The sequence below is a fragment of the Dinoponera quadriceps genome, unplaced genomic scaffold, assembly GCF_001313825.1.
Source record: "Dinoponera quadriceps isolate SergipeBrazil2010 unplaced genomic scaffold, ASM131382v1 scaffold777, whole genome shotgun sequence".
Classification (NCBI taxonomy): domain Eukaryota; kingdom Metazoa; phylum Arthropoda; class Insecta; order Hymenoptera; family Formicidae; genus Dinoponera; species Dinoponera quadriceps.
The window spans coordinates 658,051-670,555 of record NW_014555488.1 but is presented as its reverse complement, the minus strand read 5'-3'; the positions used below and the strand labels follow the sequence as shown (position 1 = coordinate 670,555).

Sequence of the window (12,505 nt, the reverse complement as noted above, 5' to 3'; positions counted from 1 at the left end):
TATATATATATATATATATATATTATGTGTACGCTGTGAAATAATATTTAATATTTAATTATATTTTGTGTATGTACAAATATATAACACATTTTTCTCTCTTCATTTGCTGCAAAAATTATCAGCATCTGTTATCGGTATTATTTATGATACGATACCTTAACAGTGATCTTAGTTTGGCCTGATTTTTCCCAACGTTTTAATGCTGATGGATTTCTCGTAAGGGCAATTTTGTATGCCGCAATAGCACCGTGGGCACACTGCGCTGCCACTTTGCCCTTTTCCATTTTTAATTTATTATTAATTGCTAGAACCATCTTGTAAGGTTCAGATTTCGAGTTGTTCATGTAACTGTCAAAACACTCATCCTCATTATCATTATCGTCCTCATCGTCCTCATCATCATCACTATCTTCCCAATCTTCAGATTGTGACTATACACATAGAAAATTATCATTAGTATGTTTAGTTAATTAATTAATTAACGAATGGAAACTTTTAATTTCATATTTATAATTAAAATGCATTTAGAGATGAAGCAAATGTAGAAGTTGTTTCATTATTTTTTTTAACTATATTTAAAAATTTACATTTTTATGATCTGCTGCTGTTTACTTATTTTATGTACATGTAATCCGTATGTACAAAGTGATGATAAAGATAACGATTATATTCCTCACATATTCTTCTTATATCCAAAAAAAGAAATGTTCATAACAGAGGAGATAACATTGATTAGAATGATCTTGACATGTTATCAAGATCATCGCCCTGCAAAAGCTTATGGTTGTTGCTTCATTTATTAAAAAGTTACTAACAAATCAAGTTGACAAGTTGTACAAGCGATTGTTGCCAAAATCACTTTTATAGAAATCACTTTAGAAGATTAAAGATATGAATAACAAGTTAAATGATATAGGGCAGCAAAAAACATTAATGATGTTTATAACAAACAAAAAGTAACAGCTAAGATCTTTTAAATATTATTAAAGGCCTGTTTCACAACATAACTTAATCCATCAGTTAAGTGTCAACTGTAATTAGTTATTTTTGGTCAACGACAAACTTCTGCTTAACGACAATTGCAATTGGTCAATTCCAATGGAGTAATCAGTGATTAAGTTAATCATGAGAGATAAAATTGTGAAACTGACCCTAAGAAGTGACTTTGATAACACATGTAAACATCAAGCTAATCTAAACTGCTTATTATAAATTTTTATTAAATTAGCTTATAACATTAATGACAAATATTAATCTTAAGATCCTAAATATTTGTGTAATTTACATTTTGGCCTGGTATAATTCTCCTTAGAATAGATTTCCTTCCTAAAACTGTATTCCTTAAAATTGTGTTTATAAGAAAACCACAAGTAAACGCAAGTGCAAATTGCGCAAATGTAACTTTCGAATCTCTTGCCACAGCTTCACCTAGAGCTTTCATCATTGCTTCACATTGTAATAGCTGGAAACCCATACACATCAGTTAAAAAACATTATTCGTCTCATCCACTTAATACGTGCCGTGTGGGCAATCAATAGCCCACGTTGGATTTTCGTTCAGGCTGTATGACGTATATATTACATTATCTTTTCCCTTCATATAATACAATAATAATTTTTGTAATCTTATAAATATTATATGATATATCTTATAAAGATATATAATAAAAATATATAATAAACGTGATAATCGTGAATAGAAAATTATGTGAAATTAGCGCGGCAACGCTCAATGTGTTAATTTTATTAAATTGACACAGCGGTAATATTTCATCGAGGAAAAATTCAAGTTATTTGATTATAACGTTCTTCGTTTTTCTCTTTATAAATTCTTGTTGTTTTAATATAGTTTCTTTATATTTTACCAGTTCTTCTGGCATGTTCAAGCAGTGGCTAAGCAACTTGTCGTAAGCAGCTGTATCAGGTGTCTGAGTTGACTTTCAATCGTCAATATCAAACAATGCCAAACAGCCTTTCGTCAGTGTTCAGCAAGCATATGACACTGTTGACAAGGAAGCTTAATATAATACTAATCTCTTTTTTTCTTACAATAAGTTACCAGTAAAAGTCCTCTCCCTCCTTCGACAAGTGCTGAGAGAAACCCCGGCGATTCATCAACTGTCACTCAAACTCATAAGTCTGTTCGCGTTGCTAGCATTTTGCACCCAATGTCCGTTGTATATCAGATACGATGAACGATATCCAATGATAGCTTCCTTTTAAAGAGAGACCAATGTGCAACAGATGTTATGTGTAAAAATGTACAAGCAACGTAAACAAACCTCATGTCACGTTATGCCTATGTCACATTACGGATTAAGATTGAGACTGAATTGAAATTTGACGAATCAAAACAAAACTCACTAAGCTGAAAGAAAACAATTGACTGTGATTGGTCAATTTCTTAAGATTTTGTGATTACACGACTAATGTAGAATCAGCTTTATTGCGGACGTGGACTGAAATCATTGACCAACCAATCTTTGGCTGCTTCAATCTGATTGGTTGGTCAATGATTCGCAGTTTGCAATTCAAATACAACCCGCGTTCGCAATGCATAATGCGACACGGGCTACAACAAAAATAACAGGATATCGTAGGACAAATCTCGCTCGAATTGATAACTCTTGGAAATATGAAATTTCATCCATCATTGCCGAAACGCTAGCCTCTTATCTTTTTGGAACTAAATTAATTCAATGAATTTTGTATTTAGCGTAAAAAATACCACATATTTTTATCACATGAATCATAATTAGTTGACTGATGCCCGTTTCTACCATCACAATTTTAAATTGGCGATCGACCCAACGGAATCGACCAATCGTATTGCTCGGTTCAATTAATCGGCCGATGTGATTGGTCAATTCGCTGTTGTGATATTGATGACGGGCATTAGTCCCTACATCAACGTTAATTGAATAGAGAACTTTTCGAATCCCCCAGAGAAAGTTCGGGGCAGTTGCCTGCGATGGATGTTGACATTTCTCGCCGTCAATGGTGCTGAATGGCAGTCAATGGCGTACAATAGACGCACCTGTGTCGATGCGTCAAAGGAATCTCGCGTGCTATATCGGACAACGCCGCCCGGGAGTCGCGCTATGCGCTCGTAGGAGTGGCTCTTGCGAATCAATTGACGAGAAATTCGTACGTACCATCGCGCTGTGATACGAATGTTGTCTAAGATTGGCATGTTAAAAGGCAGCGAACATGGAAGTGACGGGCACGTCCAGGGTGGCTGACACTCGTCTCTCGACAGCAGATTCGAGTGCCGGCGATGCTAATTCAGGGCTCAACAACGACTTCCCGGGGAGCGAAGAGCTGTCGCGCGCCGATGATGTAACGGCTGGCAACGAGGAAGTTACCGATGCGTTAGCAACGAACCACGATTCTGCCCCCGACAACGCGACGAGAGAAAAGCGAAGTAAATGCGCCGATTCGTCGCACAGTCCGCAGCAAACATCGGAGGATCACAAGACTGAATCGTCAGAGGGAACAACGGAGCGTGTCATCAGTCCTCATGCATCACAGACCTCATTGGCCTTCACCATCGATTTCGGTAACAGCAAGGAAGTGGACACGGCTAAGTATCAAAACCTGTTCGAGAGATACAACGCCAGGCATAGGCGGAATCTCTCCACGTCCAAGGTAAGGAAATCTCTGTTTCAATCCTTATACATAGAAGTATCTCGCTATTATTTCTTTTGAATCTTTCGCATAAGTTCTAAAAAATACAATATTGGAAGATATGTTTGTATTATATTGTAAGTAGCTTTTTATATTCAGTCAGGATGTATATTTGCCAAGAGAAATTTAATTATTAAACTTAATTATAAACGTGAATATAGACTTATCATTAATCTTGCAAATTATTTAATAATTTTAATATGATGTAAAAATAATATATTAAATTTCTTATATATATTGGAGATTATAAAGTATATATTATATTATTTTTAGGTAGAAGTAAAATCAAAGAAGCCAAGCAATTTACTGTCCCCAAACTTGGTGCAGAAGCAGAAAGTTCCTAGCACTCATTCAGAGGGTTACTTTAGTAGCGAGGATGATACAAAGCGGAAAATTGACCAATTATCGGAAAGACTTAAACAATTAGGTAAATGAATATCTTTGTTTTTCTTGCTTTTTTAAATATATCTTTCTGTTATGTCAAAAATAATATAGGTATTCAAGATTTAAAACATAAAAGAATTATAATTTATAATATAACAATTAAGAAACATATTTATATTTAGGTTATATTTCTGACAATCTATTTTTGAACTGAAAATACACTAGCACTTGCACTGTTATTTATTTCAAAAACACTATAGTTATAACTTATTAACATTTATTTAACAGGGAATCTCTCTATTATTTATAAAATATTTTCAAGTTTCAATATTTATTTGCAAGATTTTTCATTAGAATTATAAATTTTGAGTAAGATGTTTAAAAAATATTTGGTGTGAATTCTCACATGTGCATTGGTATTGGATACCTGTGATAGATGAGTCATGGTGAAGTCATGTTCTCCAAGCCTTTTAGTATTCCTTACAAGTGCCTTCTATCCATTCTGAATAAGCCTGTGCCATATTAATGACTTTGATGTCATAACTATTCCCACACTGGGTGTGAAACTTTCGTGATTTTTCACCAAATTTTTTAACACCAATATTTCATAATTTTATTATTATTTTTTGTAATAACTATGTTATTTCCAAAATATGTAGAATGCCTCGAAAGGTGCAATTGATTAGAAAAGAATTGACAAGTTAATATCTTTACGTGTGTTTTTAAGGTGTCAAAGTTCCATCGAAAGCACATTCTAGCACAAAGAAGTCCACGAGTGAAGACTTAGATACCTATCATCAGAATAAACAATGTCTAATGACAAGATCCTGCGACGATGAGTTGCGGCACAATAAATCGTTTCATCAGGGCCTCCCGCTAGAGCTTGAACACTCGATCGAAGCCAATGAGAACGTATACTGGACGTCTCCGAAATCCTCAACGATAAACGACTTGAGTCGTGTACAGATCAATAATTACGACGACGACGAAAACGAGAAGCTGTACACGAAGAATATAGAATACATTGATGTCGATCACGAGTGTAAGGAAGTAAACGATTTTGAGGACGTGTCTTTTGCAGTCACTAACAAAGTGTCAAACATGAATTACATCACTGACGACTTGAACATCAAGAATACGAGCGGAAGGGAGAACAGTTTGTCGAGCGTTAGTTATGCGATGGATTTGAAGGTAGGAGAAGCTGATCTAGATGTATTTAACGTCAGTAATGTCGATGCCGGTTCGGACGGTGCGGTGAGCGAAGCCGGTACCTACACGATTCACAAAGATTACACCGACGAAGAGAAAGCGAGGATGGACATCGACAAAGTCTTCAGTGTTGGCGTTTTGACCGAGGATGAGAGCAACGAAGCGTACGTCCACAATTTTAAGGTGAGCTACATCCGTAAGGGACGTTTGTGATTGCAGCAGTAAACAGAAATTCATGAGATGGTTTTGCCTTACAGATGAGTATCTCTCGCGATAACAATGCGTGGATATCGGAATGGGCTACACAAGTAGCGGAGCATAACTCGCTACCTCCGATAATAGGCGGCTCAACAGGACGCACACCGCCTCTCAGCCCTACCAAGATTCCATCTCCGATCCATAGCAGATCTCAGCGAATGTCGCGCAATCGTTATGTACGTATCGCACGATATCAGATCTTCTGAATCTGAACTCGATCTCAGGGGCAGTGGGGAGATTTGAACTTATGAAAATCCGGGAAAGGTTTACTCGTTACTGTAGATGTAGAAATCAATTGAATCCCTTTGTAAGCTATTTTAAACAGCGGCAAAAAAACAAAAACATCGCTGAAATCAAGTGCCTTTTCTTGTAACAGAATTCAAATTTATAACGAATAATATTTCTTTGATGGAGTTTAGTTAGATCTGTAGGAAATTTAATACTTCTTCATTAAAAAAACAAAGTATCTTAACATCTTGGTTCATTCTTAAGTTAACCCTGCAAAACTACGAATTCTAATATTTTTTAATTTTTTAAATGTATTTTTATCGTTAACATATAATATAAAGAGCTTATGCGAAAAGATCTCAATTCAATTAATTCCTATAGCTAAAGTAACGAGTAAAATTATACTGACTTTTCATAAGGTCGAATCTTTTCCCCTTAAATCACTCTGTTTGAATCTCCTAATTACACCGTGATCTTTCCTTTCTTCTCGTCAAATTTGTATCGCTTTGTCTGCAGGAACAATCCGACAGTAATCCGGACACCGATACGTATGTACGAATAAAAGAGAGGATCGGTATGGTCTCGAGTCAGCAACAGATCATAGACTCCGGCGGTGAGTCCGACGATGATACCAGTAATAGTTACAACACGCCGCCTAACAGCTCGCAACGCACGCCCGTGCATAGTACGGCAGCTAGACGCAGTAGTTTGTCCGAGTCGTTGTTTCGACGAGCCAACACCAACGAAAATAGACGAAGCGTCCGAAAATACTTAAGTTCGGCCAGATCAAAGACTGCTGACACGAATGTCGAGTTACTGAACAGCCCGTCCCAAGTTTTGTCGCCCCTCCATTTAGAGAGACGAAGCAGCTCTCTTGATAGGTGAATGGCTTACTTTGATACGTTTTGATTAGTATAACTAAGAGAAATTAGATTCGTAATTAATATGTTTTCCTTTTCCTCTATATGTATTTGTGTATATATATTTTTAAATTATATTAGTTTGATATATCATATATATTTGATACTCATATTTTTCTTCCTCTATATCAGGAAAGAATATGCTTCTGATACAACGGAATCTAATACGTCCAGAAGAAATAGCATGAAGTATAAGGAAGAAGATTTGAAGCACACAAATAGTCCCATCTTAAGCCGTCTCAGGCCACCCACGCCGAAACTGACTAATAGTCCTATTGTGAGTCGTAAGGCCGCAGCAACGAAGGTTCTTGATTCTCCTATGTTAGAACGATCTAAACACATGACGAAATCGCCCCAGCAGGCGAAAAATATAGGATATTTTACATGCGTGGAGAATAGGTACTTGTTTCTTTGCACATACATTAATTCCATAAATGCGCTTTAGACTATGAATTTTAAAATGTTTAATATTTGTATTTTATTGCGCTCCTACCCCCTGTATCTTTTGTGACCGATGTGTTGATTCTTTTACAGTCCGTACATGTTGAGAAAATCCAATAGTACTACAAATTATCACGAGGGATCCAGTTATTTTGATAAAGATGCTTCTATTAAAGCGCCTAATGTCTTACGAAACAGTCCAGAATTTCACCTGCACCTCAATATACAAAGATCGTCGAGTAACGCGAGTATCAGGAACATGAAGTCGCAGAATATGGTGTCACGTCGCAGCAGCTTCAACAGCAGCGACGTCGACAGGATATCATCGAGAGGGAAATTCCTCGTAGCCTCCGACAGTAGCAGCGAAGCTGGGGAGCAGCAAAGAAAATCGCCGTTAACGCCAATCTCATCTGGGATCAAGTTAAACAGAGCCTTCAGTATAAGAAGGGCAAGGTACGTCGCATAAAAATCACAAATAGGATATTACACAGAGAATAAAAATACTCGTCCGGCTGTTTATCTTGAAAACTGTGGATTGTGCGGGTAAAGGCTTATTGTTTCTCACAGATTGAATTGCGAATCCGATACAACGCCGAACACAACCCCGGAAGAGAGACGCAGACGGGCGCAGTCCGAAGTGAAGACTTCGGCGCCTATGAACAAGCAACAAAGTTACCACCGTAGCCGTACGAGCAGTGTCGGGGCGCACAGTAAAGAGTTGAAGAAATCTGAGCCAACGAAATACAGAACGCCGTCTATATCCAGAACCGACACCGGTAGATTTAGTATGAGAGCCAGCAAACCCACTCACGTAAGCATCAATTTTACGCGATCATTAACTTCACGATGCCTGTAAGATGTTTTTAACTGTGAGATTCTGCTTCTCAAGCATCCTCCGAGTAGTCAGAAGACGAACCAGAAGCCAAGCAAAGATCACAAGAAGTCTGGCAGAAGCAATTCCACCCTCACGTCGAAGGAGGTGGAGTTTCAGAACTGGAAGAGACGGAAAAGCTACGATCCGATGAAAGCGGCGGCGGAAGGTAGAAAGAAATTGATAGACAGCACGAAGAAGCATCACAGTACCGAGGACGGTTCGGGAAAGTGAGTGAATTGATACGGAGCATGCGGTACACGCGTGATCAAGAATTCATTCGATTGTGAATAAGAAATAAAACATTTACGTTCCCTTCCAGCCATGACAATTCCGTGCTGAGATCTGCGAGCTTCCATGGCACAGGGGGTGCTCTCTCACTGGCCAATGATTGGTCGGACAACGAGTTCCATGATTCTTACCATAACAACCAAGTACCACCTCCTAGCAGTCCGCAGTTGGTGCGTTAAGTAATGTACATTTATACACCGTGATTAATTTGTACACAATCGTACACTTTTTTTAACACAAACCTATTTCTCTGTTTATTCTGCATATAAAAATGTCAGGGTAAGATCACCGAAAAGTGAATATTTCTCGAGATATTTTACTTTTTACTCTGATATTTTTCAATACAAGATACGATCTCATAAAGTATTTAACTTTTCGATAACGCTTTCTGCACAAACTTAAGAAGCATGTTTCGGAAATTGTAAATTGAAGTAGAAACATTCTGTAATATTGTATCGTCAGGAGAGCGACAGCGATTTGGAAACTTCGTCTTACCTGCAAACCACCCAAAACGTCGTGTCTGCCATGTCCGCCCGCATGACGAGTTATCGGCCTCCTCTCGACTCCGATAACGAAAGCGACGAAGATACGAGTCACAGCCTGCATCAAAATATACCAAAGGGGCTGCGCCATCCGAGCGACACGGAGAGCAGCGACGAACGCCATCCCATGGCGCAGTCTCCTATCTCCAATACCAAATACAATAGAGAACTTAGGTGGGTTGTCGGTTTACGCGGTTCGACAGTGTCCCTCCGTGCGTGTCTTTGATCGGCGTTTTCAGTTTGCGTAGAGTAAAATTGGACCCGCAACGAACGAAACCTGTGTCTTCCACCGCAAACAAAGCCAAGAACTTCTTGCACGACGCTCGTGGCAAGCCCGAATCCATTTCCGGCATTGGTAGAACGGACTCGGGACGACCTAGTGCGCGAGTTAGCAGAACTTCGAGCATGGTAGGTCTAACATCTTTCTACTCCTTGAGTTACAAGCATAAATCACATGTATATATTAATATATATGTGAATAACTTCGCAGGGGCCTAAGAACAAACCGAAAGAATCGAAAAAGCCTCCGACGCCGAATGTACGGGAGGTCGAGATGCAAAATTGGAAACGTCGCAAGAGTTACGACCCCATGAAAGCAGCGATGGAGGGGAGAAGGAAAGCGGGCCTGGCGAAGAAGAATATCAACGAAAATTTGTCACCAAGGTGAGCCGTCCATTGTTCTTTATGGAGGAAAAAGTAACGAAGGAAGGAAGGAATGACCTCCGAGGTAACAGGAAAGCCTGCAAGACATGTGTATCTTGGATTTTCCTGTTGCTTGGATCATTTTTTTTTATATACATAATTGAGGAAATAATCATTTTGCTGTGTTGGTAGGACCGATAGCGATCGATAGTCTAAAAATAATGGCAAAACAAGCAAGAGTGGTATGGTACAAATTGGTTTGAACATTTTGTGCTATAGATTCTCTCAAGAGGTACACTTAATGAACGTTCTCCGCTTTCCAACAGCACAATATATAAAACACTTTACTGACGCAAATGCTTGTTTCTTTTTTTTTTGGTATTGCACTAACCAGAGAGTTTCCGTCAGGTTGAGAGTCTCCAGAATGACGGAACAGGTAGCTGTTTGAGTTTTGGCATTTGAGTTTGAGCATTGGTTTTTATTATGGCTATTTTGGCGATGTCTCTTTTGCGAGGAAGTTATAGCGCTGTATAACTAACTCAAAGAAAACTCGTTTAATCCTGAATTTGTTGTTCGTCTAATATTGTGATTACGTTCGGTTTGATCGGTGTGAGCATCGTCGATCACATGTGTAAATATGGATCGATCTTCTTCGATTTTTCTTCGATAAAGGGACGTGTGTAAAATAAATTTTCGATTCTTGTTGCTTCACTTGATCGTTCGACCGGTTCAGCTATGCTACATTTGTTATCTCCATTTGCTTTTAGCCACGTAGCGAGATCGCAGAGTTTTCACGGATCAGTAGGCTTGGTCGTCAGCGATTGGAGCGACGAGGAACCAGTCATATCTGCGGACGAAGCCCCGTTATATTAGAATTCAGTCTCAGAATTATCGGTAGCATATAGAAATAAGTGTACGCGTGAAAGTAAAAGATGAAGCCAAATTATTAAGAAAAATTCTTGTATATAAGAGCGCAAAGACGAGCGAATTTTACAGAATGCTTTACGAGCACTCCTATATGTACCTAAAACGACTCTAAGAGGACAAGTAACTACATATGAAACATTTTTTCTATATTATAAATTTGTGATCATATATATATATATAAAGATGCGCGTACAGGTACTGCCGACCTGTACAACCGCTAAACCTTGAGTTACAAAATTGTGCTTCCCAAAAATGATACTTAAAAATATACATGCCGAAAGTCGCAGTATTAACGTCGTAACGGCCAATTGCTTATGTTTAATTTAATGTAGAAGAATGTTCTCTTTCTCTCTTTTTCTTTTCGCAATTTGCTCTACATTTTCTGTCGTACATAATAAAATACAGAATATCGCCTAAACATAGTTACGTCGGAGGAATATCTTGCATAAACGATATTAATGTAAAGAAAGAGATTGATCATGGAAAATTGAGATATCCTAATGTCAAGCTGGACTACGAAGCGCGCGATGTGAGGTGTTTAATTTATAATGTGTACGAGAGGTGCTATAGGTATAGAGAAATATATGTGTGTTATTGGTTTAATTATAATTGGACCAATCGCGTAGCGTTTATGTACAAATGTTTGTATCTCTATAGCCGCATCTTATCTCTCATTGATGCAGCCTATTCACGCATGAGACACGCATGCCCGTCGCTTAATTAACTTATGAAATGTATTTTTTCATTGAGAACAAGAGAAAAAGTAGCGGGGAGGCGCGAGAAGGTTTATTGTATAGATTTGTGTATCTTTCTTTCTCTCGTGTTATTGTTGTAATCAGGATGTGTGTACGTTGCACATTGTTTGTTCATAAGAGTTCGAGTATTTCACAACTAACATCGGTGCACGCGCGATTTCTTCCTGTTAGTGTAATTATCAATATAGAAAAAGTAAACGGTGTGTACTACGCTCTCTTCCAAAGCGCGCAATGAATTGTAGCAAATATCTTTCCTCTACGATAATTTAATGTGATCATGAAAGGCTTTACGATGATCTTAAACATTAAGGTGTAAATATTATTGTCGATCGATTTAATTGTACATTCTTCTTCGTTTCTGATTTTACGTGAACACTAAACAGACTTTTCCATTCTGCTCTAGTAAGCTGAATTGTCACTAATACAATCGGTCGGATAAGATTAGACGACACTAATATAATATACACAAGACATGTAAGGACGTATTTTATATATAAGTACTTGTTCAGCAGATTGTATCACTTGTTCATCATACTGGTTGCTCTATTGTAAATTTGATGAGAATTTTATCTGGATTATCTTTCCTAGAGTTTTGTAAAATTTACGCAAGTTCGTTGTGCATATCGCGAGCATTACGATGAAAAGATTTATATTAATGCTCCCTTTATTGCATAATCATTAAACGATTATTCTGTTGTCTCGCAACAATTTTTCGAACAACTCGTGCGTTATGTTTCTGATTGATTATATATTATTCATTTCTTTTTATGTTATACAGCTAAAATAATTTGGTTGAAAGTATTTATTTATAATTTTTGTTCTCAATCGTGAAATTTACAATTTATTGATGCACAACGTATCTCTTTATATTCGGAATTATGCAATAAAGGTTCTAGAAGAATGTGATATTATGGCAGGATTATAGAGAGTTACTGAGTTAAATGATAACAATAACGGTTTGTTCGTTAGAAATTAGTAATAATAATTGTTTCAATAATTGAACGTCGACATTACATGGTTTTGTTTTAGAGAATAATTTTGTAATACTACACGTAGAATTTGACACAAATAGTATTGCAAAACTAATAAAAAATTTTGATGCGTTTTTGTTATTGAAATTTTGATTTGTTTTTTTTTTATGGCAAAATAATTAAGTAGAAGTGTTGCATATTAACATTTAATTGCTCGACAGAAGGAATTCATCTGATTTTTGTGTGATAATACTTTGTGTATTGGAAGTTGGTCAGTTGGCTAATAGATTGTGTGTATATTTTTGTATATTTTTGTGTGTGTATTTTAAGTATATTGCGACATTATATAAACAATTTTGTCTCACCGAGTGCTCAC

At 37.3% G+C, this 12,505-nt stretch overlaps 2 protein-coding genes across 5 annotated transcripts in view; one reads left to right on the top strand and one right to left on the bottom strand.

Annotated features, from left to right (window-relative positions):
- LOC106744468 (peptidyl-tRNA hydrolase 2, mitochondrial-like) overlaps positions 1 to 2,367 on the bottom strand; it is a 3,219-nt gene extending 852 nt beyond the window's left edge. Inside the window, exons 1-5 of one of the 3 annotated variants that reach the window (XM_014619282.1) lie at positions 2,286 to 2,367; positions 2,063 to 2,219; positions 1,869 to 2,005; positions 1,289 to 1,465; positions 159 to 434 (exon numbers count right to left, since the gene is read on the bottom strand). In XM_014619282.1, the coding sequence (XP_014474768.1) occupies positions 159 to 434; positions 1,289 to 1,465; positions 1,869 to 1,883 (468 nt within the window). In that variant the 5' untranslated portion in view covers positions 1,884 to 2,005; positions 2,063 to 2,219; positions 2,286 to 2,367. The other 2 variants (XM_014619281.1, XM_014619283.1) reach the window with 2 other exon arrangements.
- Positions 2,368 to 2,996: 629 nt separating this feature from the next.
- Positions 2,997 to 12,494, top strand: LOC106744405. Of its 2 annotated transcripts, XR_001374443.1 has the most exons (16): positions 2,997 to 3,150; positions 3,205 to 3,651; positions 3,964 to 4,117; positions 4,802 to 5,466; positions 5,541 to 5,717; positions 6,286 to 6,650; positions 6,822 to 7,088; positions 7,224 to 7,583; positions 7,698 to 7,941; positions 8,020 to 8,231; positions 8,324 to 8,462; positions 8,755 to 9,008; positions 9,074 to 9,242; positions 9,325 to 9,497; positions 9,669 to 9,768; positions 10,244 to 10,330. XR_001374443.1 is itself a non-coding variant. In XM_014619159.1 (15 exons), exons 1-15 carry the CDS (start codon positions 3,001 to 3,003, stop codon positions 10,347 to 10,349), a joined length of 3,882 nt encoding a protein of 1,293 aa, XP_014474645.1. In that variant the 5' UTR covers positions 2,997 to 3,000; the 3' UTR covers positions 10,350 to 12,494. The 2 variants fall into 2 exon arrangements, 1 of the variants encoding a protein (XP_014474645.1); XM_014619159.1 differs by lacking the exon at positions 9,669 to 9,768 and having other exon boundaries at positions 10,244 to 12,494.
- The last annotated feature ends 11 nt before the right edge of the window (positions 12,495 to 12,505 follow it).